The following is a 14,224-nucleotide window of genomic DNA, read 5'->3' as shown; positions in this document are numbered from 1 at the left end:
ATAATTTATATAGCTTAAAATTATGAATTGTCACAGTTGATACACTTAATATGTGTGGAAGAGATCTTTTCAAATATTTGGTTGCAAATGTGAGTGTGTTGTTGCTGTTGTGTTGTGTCTGCTGTTCACATGTGCATTTGTGTGTGCGTATGTTTGTATATGTGTGTTGTGTGTGTACATGCATTTGTGTGAGGAAGACAAACAAATAAACATATTATAGATACAGTAGCTGATATGGGGACATTGGAAACAGTGGAAATTGAAAACTGAAACTGAAAAACTAAAATTGGTCAAAACTTCATATTAACAGCTACCTCTTAACAAAGACCACCTCTATAATAAGACCACCTCTATAATAAGACCGCCTCTAAAATAAGACCACCTCATAGTAGTTATGTCAAGTAGGTCCAAAAATATAGCTAAGGTGTACTCATAATGTAATAAAGTATCAATCAATCAGACAGTACTTAAAAGTTGAAATGACAGCTGCAGGGGTGGTCTTATTATAAAGGTGGTCTTATTACAGAGGTGGTCTTATTATAAAGGTGGTCTTATTACAGAGGTGGTCTTTGTTAAGAGGTACCTGTTAATATGAAGTTTTGACCAGTTTCAGTTTTTCGGTTTCAGTTTTCAATTTCCACTGTATCCAATGTCCCGTTGATATGGATATACGGTAGGTAGATAGATGAACCAGTAAAAAACATTTCTTGGAATCTACTACTCAATAAACGTAAAGATTTCCTTTGTACATGTGTGACCCTGTCTGACAAAACCGGGCTTCAGTATCACGCCTATTTAAAAGTATCGAGAAATGCCGGTTTTAAGTATTTAGTGTGTTGTAGCTCGCCAGTGGTTGAAGCTATGTGTACCAAATTTTCCCACTTTTTACACCAATTCCTTACCTTCCAGAGCATCCACTGTACAAGTAGCCAACAACTAAGTTTCCCGCCATTTTAGATAGTTTTTAAACCGAGGTTGACTGTATCAGGCGAGCTGCAAATTGGGTGGGAGGCGAGATGGTGTTCAAAACTTGAAAAGGAAGGCCGAGGGATGAATTTGGCCACGTTTTGAGCCATTGAAGTCTCAAAACTGGTTAAAATGAAAGGAAATTTACAGCAGAGGTACCGAGAGGTACTTATTCAACTCCACAGAGCTGTACAGACACATACAGTCATTCCCAGGCTTACCAGAGCTCCATTAAGGTCCCACACCACACGTACGGATCGCCACTGGGCTCGGGAAAAGTAGCCACCAAAACCAGACCACTCAAGTCTAGCTGATTTTAAGTGTGGAATTAGATAGTTTATTCATGTAGCTGTGTGTCCTGGGTGAAAAATCGAATCTGCTGACATGGGCGATAAGACCGGTTTCCTCAGACTGGGTCACATATAAAGAACATGTAGTCATGGTAACAGATACACACCGTAGCTCAAAATTATGAAGAACATATACAGCTGTGAAAGATACCTTAGCAATGACAAATCCAGCACCAATCCAGGTGCTGTCTTGGTGTCTTGGTGCTGTCTTGGTGTTGTACGCACCAATTATAAGAGAAATATGAAATATATTTCAAATAAAAGAGAAAATATATTTCAAATAAAAGAGAAATATTAATAGTAGTAGTTAATGTAGTAGTAGTAGTGTCTTCTTGTCTCTAGTAGTCTCTGATGGTCTCTCATAGTCTCTCATAGTCTCTCATGGTCTCTCATGGTCTCTCATAGTCTCTGATGGTCTCTGATAGTCTCTCATAGTCTCTGATGGTCTCTCATAGTCTCTGATGGTCTCTCATAGTCTCTCATGGTCTCTCATGTTCTACACTGCCGACAGTACATACTTTCTAATTATCATTTTTATTACTATTTGCTATTTACACAATGTGGAGACCTCGTGCAAGTTGTATACATAAGATTAGTAAACTTCAGAAAAAAAATTATTTTTAGCTATTCAGTGTGATAAAATTGTTGACGAATGTATACCATTTTTTGAACACATTGTCATTATGTGCATTGAATTGACAGGTTTTGCTTTTATTTTTTTCTAGCATATGACTTGATATCATCCTAATGCATAGTGTTCGTCTGAGACATCATTACTCTGTAGCTACTCCCATTCAATGACGCCTGATGATGAGACTACTCAGTTGATCAGCTCTAATAGCTGGCTGCATTTTCATGTTGATATGTAGTCATAAGGGGATTGAGTGAACCAGCTGTAGCTACCTCGTACCTATAGTACCATTTTGAGTGGTACATTTTTTTCCAGTCAGTTATATTTCTTTTCCATTTTGTTTCATTTTATTGTTGTATTGTGTAATGTACAATCTATTTGTAGCTACACAGCATATGTAATTTGTAAATTGCATGAGTATAGTAACAGGAGCTTATAAGCGCCTAAGGCTCAAATTAGCCTTCGGCGCTTATAAGCTCCTGGTAGTAAACGGCGCACTCTACCCTGTGAAACGAGAGGTGAACTACTCTCATAGGTGTCTCGTCTACAGACCCATCATCCTAGGTGGTATAAAATCTATTAGAAGGGATCTAAATGCCGAGCTCTGTGCCTAAAGGGCGCTTATAATGGATAAGCTAAGCGCCACCCTCACAGGGAATTGTATTGGTTGCCGATTGCGAAGACAGGAGGACGAGACTAGAAGTGGACCTCAACACTATGCCTTATCAGGTCTGTAGTAATTAAGGTGGTACTTGACCCCATCACGCCTGGGTGATTTATGGTGGGGAATAATCATAAATTCGCTTTAAATAGAAATAGTTGTTGAGCTCTGGAGACGTTAAGTGAAATTGGAAGTCTTGCTGTGTACTATACATGTGTAAGCAGAATCCGTTTGCTCATCCCCTAATGGGTATATCATGTGTATTGTTGATATGAGCAATATACACCATCCGCAGCAGAACCCCCATTAAATATTGTATTGTGTTTGAAACTATTATTTGAAAGTAATATTTACATTATACAAAATGTCGGATTATTATTACGTGTGTCCCTTAATCCAAAGGATTGTTCGGGTCAAGGTGTTTCTTCCATTTTTTGGATGGCACTGCACAGTTGCTCCTGGTGTTTGGCCGTTGTTTCCCTTCATCGTCGCCCTCGCTCTCACTACTGTCACCTGCAACAATCATACCATTTAACGATTTTATGCAGGCTTGGCACACACCCTGTTGGACATCTTCATAGATAGGATTGCTTGGTTGTGTGAATGCACTGGTCCCTCCCGTTTTCAATGCACTGACCCCTCCTGTGATAGTTTGTGGTAATTATATACCTCCAGTGACCTATCCAGCGCTTACCATTACTGCCCATTGTCAGTACAGATCCATTACCATACTGTGTAGCGGGAGGGGTAGTGGGTCTTCTCGGGACCTCCACAATTGTAGCTGTGTTGAGAAACATGCAACAGTCCACCAAAACAGTCGTACACAAACCATCATTGGCTGCCAGTGAAAGGCTTTCCGGCAACACGTCCTCCCATATTACTGTGCTTTTCCGTGAACGGGAGTTTAGGCCTCTTTTAATCAAGCACCTTGTGCTTTGTTTAGGCACAAAGTCCCGTGCTACATGTGTGCCTCCACTCTTGCTATTCCTCACTGCTTCCCTGATATCTGCTGGGCTGCTGGTCAATATACCCGACATATCATCCAGGCAGACGGCAATTGCCTTCCTCCCCTGAAACGTTATCCCCGTTCTGAGGCTCTGCAGCACCTACACGGGGAATAATATGTAGCCACACGCTTAATCAAAGGGCCAGTGTGCTTACCACGTGCATCCCAGCATTGGCTTTTTTTTCGATGGCCCACTCTATGGCCTCCTCTACCGTGTTTCGCACTATTTCCTCACTGGCATCACCCCTGTCCTGTGTCGGCTCCTTAAGAGGGGATGGGTTTAGTATGGGTAGTACCCTTTCTTCTATGAATTGTTCAAGTTCTTCTTTTAGGTAACCAAATCTGCTCTCATCAGCCAACTGCGTAGTGAAAGCAACAAGGGTGAGTCAGTGCGTACATTTGCTAATTAATTCAATTTCCCAACACTCACGTTCAGTTGGTACATTTACAGGCCATAACCCTACCTTTTCTGCAAAGTATAAACAGACTGTATATCCTGTCACAAGCCTGGGGTCCACTCCTGGCAGCCTCTGAATTGTCCTATTGAAGAGGTCCCCCTGGAGATATGCCTTTTCCTCTTTAAGTTTGTTTTCAAGGCTTATTGCCCAACCCACTGCCGATGACACGGTTTTACATTTGGCAGCCATGTCGTTGAATGCCCTTGTCTCTTGATCGTTAACAGGCCCCACGGCTGGTTTCTCAAATGGGACCAGTAGTGCTCTGGAACTGTACCTATGTCATACGTAAGCATAGATACAGCCTATTTGGAAGTTTACAAACCTCCTTATGCTGGAGACATTAAAATTGCAGCACAAAAGTGGAATGGAACGTGGCCTGTGTAGACCTGTACGTAGGTTCCCGGTCAGTTTACCATTGCACAATTGTATCAACATGTCCCCAATATCTTCCATTCTTTTTGGGTCATCAAGAGCAAATGGCAGACTGGATTTTTGTATCCTCTCCAGACAGAGGCTGTCTGATGTGCCCTTTGTCTTCATCAGGTGGCTTACTTCCTTTTGTCCAAATATGGACAGGGCACATTGTATAGCCGTGGACTTTCCTGTGCACATACAGTCATACACGAGTTCACGTAACACTCAAATTTACAAGTACGGACATCCACAAATGGCAACAGCAAATGATCAAACACAATGCATACCGGTCTCCGTCTCTCCAAACAAAAAGGGGATGAGGCAGGAGCCGTTCAGTTCCAATACAGTGTCATAATGCATTGCCATTATGCCTGCCGCAATGGAGAACACCCCTTGGGTGACAAATTAATAGTGCCATACTCATTATCATGCCTACCTGCAACAAAGTTGTGCTTAAAAACTCCCTTCATGGACTCCAACAGTTGGTTGAGAGCCACACTTGACTCCAGTGGCATAGTGATATCACTCTTCAGTGTTAGGGACAAATTTGCAGCCCTTCCCGGAGCCAATTCAATGTTTGGTCCCCCGATTGGCTGCCAAGCATACTTTGACTCACATAGTGGAACCTGCACGCCTGAACTGTCTATGTGCACCTCAGGACTGAGAACCCATATAGTATTCCCATCGCTGGCAGGTTGTTTCCCTACACATGTCAGCCCTTCTTTGACCCTGTTTTGGTCACTAAAAGGAAATGATTTTTCTAGGTAAGTGTGGAATTCAGTTAGTTCCCTCTCAGATAGTGCACATGCCAGGCCACCACTTTTGAAGGTTGTCCTTAGTTCTTGAATGAAACGTTGCTTGTACAGCAGACTCTCCGTGGTGTAGTAGCATAACCTGTCAACAAAAAATTTATATAATTATACAACCAAGTACTAAGAATAACAAGAAATGCGGTCGCGATTTCGTCATAAATAAATAATGTTTGAGGAAACTACAAGGCCTAGTGCTTCAATGGTGGTTGTGCTTGGTTGTATGTGCTGTGAGCCTAGTAATAACAGTAATAATAATATAAATAAAAACAAAAATTTAAATAAACAGGGTCCATTAGCATTTGCCTTGGTAAATGTAAACCCTTAGTGGATGCTAAGCCTAAGGGTAACCTTTCAAAGAAAACACTAGCTCTGTAAATACAGTATTGTAACCATGGAACCTGGTTAGAATTACCTCTCCCTGCCATCTAATTTTCTCTTCAGTGTCACAAAGTAACCGGTATGTGCGCCAGCTTCTACAAACACCTCGAGCTTTATGGTGAAGTTAGATTTGGGCTTGTAGTCTCCCTTGCTATTGACAGTCCCAAATGTCACAGTCTCATCATCTACCTTGAACAACTATTGACAGAAAACATTAAATGACTACCACCATCTGTTATAGCTTAACCTGTTTTTCAACACCTGCTTCGGTTGAGCTGTTGTGAGTTTGTTCATTTTCAACACTGCTAGTGCTTGGCTCCATCTCCTGGCCTTTCCCTTATTCTTCAGTTCCACTGTACACTGTTTATCACACCAGATATAGTGACTACAAATGCTTCACATAGCCCTATTTATACCACATCCATCCAGTGGATTTAATGAGGCCCTATAATTATATGTATAACATCACTGAGCATGAATTCATTGTCACCTGTATAGTACAATGTGGTGCTAATAATTGTCCTGTTAATATTGATGACCAATCCAGGCATACAATGGTTTGGACATGTGGAAACCCTACACTTGCCTCACATTGAGTCGTCGACAAGACTAGCTGTAATCCAACGAGTGGACCACTTCACAGAGGAACAATTCTGTGCTAAGGTAGCTGACCGGATGTGGTCGTGCATGTCGACTAAAAGTCGTTCTCTCTCACTAGAAATTGTCCCACTAACTGCAGACCAGCCATCAACAGGAGTGTTTGTAAGTGTTGATTAATGTGCACATAACACATATCATTTTTAGTTATCGATGAGACTAGCTGTCATCCAGTCAGTGGATCACTTCACTGAGGAGCACATCTGTGCTAAGGTATCAGACTAGATGTAATGGTGTGTGTGTTTGTTTGTGTGCATGTATGTGTGTGTGTGTGTGTAGTGTGTGTGTGTGTGTGTGTGTGAAATTAAGTAGTTGTCTGTCACTAGAAATTGTCCCACTAACTGCAGACCAGCCATCGACAGGAGTGTTTGTAAGTGTTGATTAATGTGCACATAACACATATCATTTTTAGTTATCGATGAGACTAGCTGTCATCCAGTCAGTGGATCACTTCACTGAGGAGCACATCTGTGCTAAGGTATCAGACTAGATGTAATGGTGTGTGTGTTTGTTTGTGTGCATGTATGTATGTGTGTGTGTGTGTGTGTGTGTAGTGTGTGTGTGTGTGTGTGTGTGGAATTAAGTAGTTGTCTGTCACTAGAAATTGTCACACTAACAGCAGACCCCCAGAACAATGTGGACAAAGGTATGGCACTGACAGCATTTTTTTTTTGGAAGTGTTGATTAATGTGTGTATAACATCACTGAACATGAATTCCATGTCCAATGTATAGTACAATGTGGTGCTAATAATGGTCCTTTTAATATTGATGACCAATACAGACACACAATGGTTTGGACATGTGGAAACCCGGTCAGGTATCAGCTACACTTGCCTCACATTGAGTCGTCGACAAGACTAGCTGTAATCCAACGAGTGGACCAATTCACAAGAGGAACAATTCTGTGCTAAGGTATCTGACCGGATGTGGTCGTGCGTGTCCACTAAAAGTCGTTCTCTCTCACTAGAAATTGTCCCACTAACTGCAGACCAGCCATCGACAGGAGTGTTTGTAAGTGTTGATTAATGTGCACATAACACATATCATTTTTAGTTATCGATGAGACTAGCTGTCATCCAGTCAGTGGATCACTTCACTGAGGAGCACATCTGTGCTAAGGTATCAGACTAGATGTAATGGTGTGTGTGTTTGTTTGTGTGCATGTATGTATGTGTGTGTGTGTGTGTGTGTGTGTGTAGTGTGTGTGTGTGTGTGTGTGGAATTAAGTAGTTGTCTGTCACTAGAAATTGTCACACTAACAGCAGACCCCCAGAACAATGTGGACAAAGGTATGGCACTGACAGCATTTTTTTTTTGGAAGTGTTGATTAATGTGTGTATAACATCACTGAACATGAATTCCATGTCCAATGTATAGTACAATGTGGTGCTAATAATGGTCCTTTTAATATTGATGACCAATACAGGCACACAATGGTTTGGACATGTGGAAACCCGGTCAGGTATCAGCTACACTTGCCTCACATTGAGTCGTCGACAAGACTAGCTGTAATCCAACGAGTGGACCAATTCACAAGAGGAACAATTCTGTGCTAAGGTATCTGACCGGATGTGGTCGTGCGTGTCCACTAAAAGTCGTTCTCTCTCACTAGAAATTGTCCCACTAACTGCAGACCAGCCATCGACAGGAGTGTTTGTTAGTGTTGATTGTCATCCAACCAGTGGACCACTTTACAGGACTTATTCTTGATTGTAGTTATTCATTTGGTAGCAGACCCATGGTAGCTAGCTGGTACTATACTATTCAGTCGTGTCAATTTTTTTTGATTTATCAGTATGCTTGTCATGGATTTAGTTTCATATGTCACTTAATGATGTTGAGTTCATTTGGGCGTCCATTGTGTGTGTGCATGCGTGCGTATGTACAACTTTCAGTGCAATATCAAACGTTTGTATAGAGAGCATGTGGATGACAATTTATTGAGAAATGTTAAATCTAACTTAGCATTAGGTGAGAAATGTTATTGAGTCAACAGATATTATTTTGGGTACATTTTAAAAATAAGTGGGCGTATATTGTGGTCACATCAATACCTCAAATTTAGGAGAAATTACATATTAATGTTCATACTTTTTATAAGTTTATGTATGGTTGGTGGTTCTATATTACTGCGAGTGATCGAAAAAAACATGTGATCAGCAAAACAACTTGTAATGGTACATTGAATTTAACAAATATTGTGTTATGATATGTAACCATTCCTTCTGCCAACAGAAACATCCCACAACCCATAAATTAATCAGGTGTGCCACACATACATCTACTATGTCACGACATTAATTTTACCATGTGTGGGTGTTCCTAATAATATAACCAGTGGTTTTCAAAGCAATGTTATGTAATTCTCAACTTACATGCTTATCCAATTTAGGAAGCCAGGTAAGCCACACTACTTCAAACAGTCTTTGTTATATCAAATATTGGCTTTGTTTAGTCAAGTCTCCACGCATCATTTAAGCCATTTCTGTATGTGCCACATATTTCTCTTACGTGAAGTCTTTGCAGCTTTAAATTTATTTGATGACCCTTTACCAAAGCAGCTGCAGATTGATCACAATATGTACATAGACAATTTCAACTATCAAATCTGTGTCTGTCACATTGTGTACGTTTTATATGACTTTAATTCCATATTAATGTACAATGACAACAATATTATTATCATCATTATTATGCATCCAGGAATGCCACTGAGAATATAATTTGAAGCAGCATGATGGCTTAGGTGAAGCATCCAAGTGATCAAGAGACTAAATATACAACCTGGCTGAACATGCACTTGACATAATGACACCTTGATTCAACAGTCTTAATGCATATAAACTATAATTGACTAAAGGCTCCACATTGCTCATGCCTTGTGGCTATATATAGAGATATAAGCCATTACTAAACTCTGAGTATTTATACAATAGATTGATAGAACAGTACTGGAACTAAAATAATTACACTGTTGGCAATGATTATTCCAATTCCAGTTCTAGAACTGGGACTATACTTTTGATTAATTCAAAACTGGAACTAGAACTGGGACCAAAAATGAAATTTGTCGAATACTGGAACTAATACTGGTCAAAATTAATACATTTCTCAACAATAAAATGTGACCGTGCCTGCAAAAACAGGACACGTGGGCATAATAAATTTGCCACTTTCTATATCTTTGATGACTCATACTTTCTTCTGTCAGTTGGCTATAGCAGCAGTGCAAATTTCATTGCTTACTGTGAATTTAACTGGCCATGTAATGCTAGTTAAAGAATGAAAATATTCTCATCCAGCACTGAGATATGTTTTATTTTGTGACGAGGTGTAGTTTGTGCCCACATGGCCGGTTTTTGCAGGCCTGGTAATAAATATTCCTTACATCACCAGAGTTAATCCAATTATTACAATTTGTGATGTCATATACATATATTTTTAATCACCTTCTCCCCAATTAAAAAATATACTCTGTGAATGGAACTGTAATTTACACGTTATAGTGATGCTTTTGGTCATGTTGACATCATCAGTAGCTTTTTTTTCTATATAAACAGATCAATTCAGGGTATAACATTATAAACTACGTATTCTACAAATAATCACTATGAATAGTTTGATCTTTTTGCTTATTCTGGCCAGCCACGCTAAACTTGTAACAGGAGTGTATTTCAAGACTGAGTGGACCACGTATATTCAGTTGATTATAGCATGCCATGACAAAAATACTGTGAGACCATATATAATAAGTCCAAGTCAATTTTCTGATGCTTTATTGGAAATATATAGCAGTGCTAACAGCAACTCAATGTCGACATCTGATGATATTAACTCTCCTGAGAGTAAGGTAAAGACTTGTGTATAAAACATGTGATGATATTTTATTTATATATTTAATATATTGACAGGATGCAGATGTATTCCTTGACTGTGACTTACCTGGAGTGATTATTTGGGATCCCATTTTACAGTTTCCAGATATTTACATTGATTATAAAGATTCAGTGCCTTGCAGTGAAACTGACTGTTACCAGGTTATGAAGTTTCTAACATGGCAGGATGGTTCACAACAGAGGTACAACCCGAGACGTCTATATGGTACTGATGGCTTTGTGTTGTTGGTATGTAAAATCTATAGATGCCCCAATGGCCATTTAATAGCAACAAATGACCCTCGTTTCCTTCTTAAATTTAAAAAAAGAAGTACAATACCATTCTTTCTTCTACACAGATCTGGTGTTACCCGTGAACTACAGTATGAAATTTTCCATCATTGTACACTGGGTATTTCATTTGCAGATATATCAAAGCTCCTATCGTGGTCTTTGCAGACTTCTTGGATTAGAAAGATTTCAAGTAAGCTTTCTCAAGGCCAACGTTCAATCAAATCTTCAGAATTTAATGATGCTCTCGTGGCACCAATGAGCAATGATCTCATTATAAATTCATTTGTTATAACCTACAATGAAATTAAGGACTTTTTAAATGTCCAAATGTCTGAGATTCGAGGTGAAAAGTTAAGTTGTGATCACACGTTCAAACTGGTTTCGCACATAGGAATATATCGCAATGGAAAATGGGTTCCACAATATGACTCACTTTTCATAATGCAAAATGAGCATGGCAAAGTGTTATACTGGCAGCTGACAATGGGGACTGCATATTCTGCAATTCGTGATGGCATTGAGAATGTAAAATGTAGAAACGATATTAAAATGATCGTGATAGATAACTGCTGCATGTGGAAAAACATGTTAAGTGGAAGTCTTGGTAGCTGTGTTATCGTCAAGCTGGACCTCTTTCATGCTGTTAAAAGGATATCAACAGCAATATCTAAGAAACATCCTTATTTTTATCAAGCCTTGCAAGATTTTCGCTTGGTATTCAGATCATGTGGTGATAATGGTGTAATCAGAAAAATGCCAACACCACCTCCTGACAAATTGATCAAAAACTTGCAGATGTATTTGAATAAGTGGAGTGATATATGCGACCATGATTCAAATCCTGTATTAACAGCAGCAGTGCTAAAAGAAATAAACAATGTAAAAATTCATATCAGTAGGGGGTGTCTAAGTGGAATACCTCCTCACTTTGGTACAAATAGGAATGAAAACTTACATAGATCATTAAATTCAAGATTCTCTGGAAGTCGCATAGGTGTAGAAGTAGCTGTGGCATTGATAGCAGTGTTTTTTCACATGTGGAATAGCAGGCGTGATGGAAATGAAACATGTACTTTAGCACAATATCTGATGTCTGATTTTAGCACAAAGAGTGATACATTAACCCCTTGTGAAGTTCCAAAATTTGGTATTGGAGTTTCTTCCAGACGGCTGTATTCAATTGACAATGTAACACATGCAGGAAAACACTCACATGGAAACACATGGGATGCTTTGCAGTCAGTAGATCAACATTTAAGCACCCCGAATTGTGAATGGCTGAATGAAGATATGGCATATATGGTGTTGCACAATGCACTTAGCCTATTACACTCAGAAGAAGTATTGAACAACATGTCCATTTCACATGCACCTGTTACACGGATGATACCTTTCCATGACGAGTGTGTGACTATGCATACAAGACAAGAAAGAATAGTACCAGATGAACTTGGAGATTCCAGATTAAAAAATATATTACAATCATTCGGGTTGACAACTTGTGAGGTTCCTATGAATGGAGACTGCCTATTCTCGTCTGTGATCCTTCACCTTAATCAGATATTTCAGACAAATTCAAACACATGCCTAATAGAGCAATTGCACTCTACAGGAATAACACCTAGAAAACTGGATGTAAATTTAATCAGAAATTTAATGGTAGATGAATGGGTCGCCAATCAACAAGAATACCTACCATTTCTAGAGCATAGCGAACAATTTGAGGAAGAGGCTGCTAAATACAGAGAAAGTGGCATGTATACTACTGCACTAGGGGATGCAATGCTATTGGGACTCAGTAATGTACTTCATCTACAGTTAATAGTGTTTACTTCAATACCGAGTTGGCCCTATTTTACCATTAACCCTGCAGGTGCAATTTCTTCCAAGGAGCCTTTATGTTTGGCCTACAACCATGAAGGAAGTGGACACTATTGTCTAGCAGTGAAATTAGGAGATGATAGCAGCGAATATGACGTTGATATACAACCTTCTAATGACAAAGGAAATGCGAAAATTAACACTTGTAGATGTGGTCGTGGGAGGAATGCTAGTGATATGGGTCGTGTTAATTGTACACATTCTACCCATTACTCATCGCGATGTCCTTGCCTCAAGGCCCAGTTGTCATGCACAGACAACTGCAGATGTTTAAATTGTGGCAATGGAAATGACACCGTTGAATCAGATAAAGATTCACAATTGATTGAAAAAAGAAGAAAAAGACCCAGACACATGGAACAAGAATTCGTTAAAAAGGAAGGCTGGAAGTTCATGAAAAAGCATAATGAACAAACAATAAGCGGATTTTGGACAAAACACGAACATTATGTATTTGTGGCTTCGGTAGATGCATTAAGAAAGGATAGTACAAAACTGACTGCCTCCGATGTGCTAGAATTGTATAAATTCATTCAACAAATTATAGATCGAGATCGAATAAATGTTGTTTTGTCAAACAAGACACAATCCCAGGTAAATGGTAAATTATGTCAGTATAAAAAAGAAGATGATGTTTACAAGACTTGTGGAAAAGCAAATTATCTGCCATGACAGATACAACACTACATACATAATATATATTTGTATTTTATTACATTGCTTAATGTGACATTATTGAAAAAAAAAAAAAAAGATTCACTTTACATTTATTACAAGTACTCAACTTTAATCTTTACTGCCATCAATATGCAATGTTGTTTTACACCAATGTTGTTTTATATTGTTTTCTATGAATAGATATGCTTGGGTGTCTCTGGTTGTACTGTTTATGCGTAAGTTGTAACAAAGCTAGACCATTACATCCACTGCGCATCTATTGTATGACGTAATACGTTCATAGCACCTCTATTGTATGAAATGGCGCAAGCCGCGCCGCTGTAATTGAAGGAATGGTGACAGAGAACCATAGCAATGCGTATGGGGTGGACTTAACACCCCACAACTTGACTATTACTGATTAGAAAAGAAATGGGCGCTTTATGTTGCAAATTGTGCAATTCCGGCAGGTTCAAGTGAGCAGTATTGTACATGTAGCTACAGTAGATATCTGTTTAATTCACTTGGGTTAGCTATAGCAATTTGCGAGTTTAGGAATAATGGATGTAATAATTTCTATTATTTCATGTTAATGTTTAAGAAACAGTGCTAAATTAAGTTACCACAATATCTAATACCAGCAACAAAACCATTGAGCTAACAAATTCTATACTAATGTCTATTGATATCTTTATGTAGCACCACCGATGATATTTCAGACACTGTACAATATGTGTCACCCAAACAATGCACAGGTGTGGTTGTGTGTGTGTGTGTGTGTGTGTGTGTGTGTGTGTGTGTGTGTGTGTGTGTGTGTGTGTGTGTGTGTGTGTGTGTGTGTGTGTGTGTGTGTGTGTGTGTGTGTGTGTGTGTGTGTGTGTGTGTGTGTGTGTGTGTGTGTGTGTGTGTGTGTGTGTGTGTGTGTGTGTGTGTGTGTGTGTGTGTGTGTGTGTGTGTGTGTGTGTGTGTGTGTGTGTGTGTGTGTGTGTGTGTGTGTGTGTGTGTGTGTGTGTGTGTGTGTGTGTGACCAAGAAATGGTGGCGTGATGGGATGATTTGAAGGCCATAGCTGATTTGCTCTTTGCCAAGATGGAATCAAATGGTCAAAACTTTGTAATGCATCTGTTGTAGCTCAGCCAAGAGACCAGAACACCTGTGCTGCTAATTCTCTCTCACAGGGAAG

The 14,224-nt window shown here is 39.4% G+C and overlaps 1 protein-coding gene and 1 long non-coding RNA gene across 13 annotated transcripts; one reads left to right on the top strand and one right to left on the bottom strand.

The window, feature by feature from the left end:
• The first annotated feature begins 2,395 nt into the window (after positions 1 to 2,395).
• Positions 2,396 to 8,191, top strand: LOC136262777 (uncharacterized). Of its 9 annotated transcripts, none has more exons than XR_010704324.1 (12): positions 2,396 to 2,465; positions 2,512 to 2,676; positions 6,224 to 6,339; positions 6,395 to 6,546; positions 6,660 to 6,811; positions 6,935 to 6,979; positions 7,117 to 7,247; positions 7,303 to 7,346; positions 7,389 to 7,454; positions 7,580 to 7,624; positions 7,762 to 7,892; positions 7,948 to 8,190. It is a non-coding gene; the product is annotated as an uncharacterized lncRNA (long non-coding RNA). The 9 variants fall into 9 exon arrangements; XR_010704328.1 differs by having other exon boundaries at positions 2,417 to 2,676; positions 6,395 to 6,434; positions 6,481 to 6,546; XR_010704330.1 differs by having other exon boundaries at positions 2,417 to 2,676; positions 6,660 to 6,703; positions 6,762 to 6,811.
• Positions 2,981 to 6,518, bottom strand: LOC136262776 (uncharacterized). 4 transcript variants are annotated; one of them, XM_066057176.1, is made up of 11 exons: positions 6,167 to 6,514; positions 5,924 to 6,121; positions 5,711 to 5,874; positions 4,923 to 5,380; positions 4,774 to 4,878; positions 4,395 to 4,674; positions 4,079 to 4,346; positions 3,770 to 3,973; positions 3,438 to 3,714; positions 3,303 to 3,389; positions 2,981 to 3,250 (listed from the first exon to the last, which is right to left on the bottom strand). In XM_066057176.1, the coding sequence occupies exons 2-11, from the start codon at positions 5,996 to 5,998 to the stop codon at positions 3,000 to 3,002; spliced, it is 2,169 nt and encodes a 722-aa protein (XP_065913248.1). In that variant the 5' UTR covers positions 5,999 to 6,121; positions 6,167 to 6,514; the 3' UTR covers positions 2,981 to 2,999. The 4 variants fall into 4 exon arrangements, with proteins under 4 accessions (XP_065913248.1, XP_065913247.1, XP_065913246.1 ...); XM_066057175.1 differs by having other exon boundaries at positions 2,981 to 3,121; positions 3,170 to 3,250; positions 3,303 to 3,714; positions 6,167 to 6,512; XM_066057174.1 differs by having other exon boundaries at positions 3,303 to 3,714; positions 4,774 to 4,857; positions 6,167 to 6,518.
• Positions 8,192 to 14,224: the final 6,033 nt, after the last annotated feature.

The sequence above is a fragment of the Dysidea avara genome, chromosome 8 (genome assembly GCF_963678975.1).
Source record: "Dysidea avara chromosome 8, odDysAvar1.4, whole genome shotgun sequence".
NCBI lineage: Eukaryota > Metazoa > Porifera > Demospongiae > Dictyoceratida > Dysideidae > Dysidea > Dysidea avara.
The sequence above is the reverse complement of the archived record's forward strand: the minus strand, read 5'-3'. Positions and strand labels throughout refer to the sequence as shown.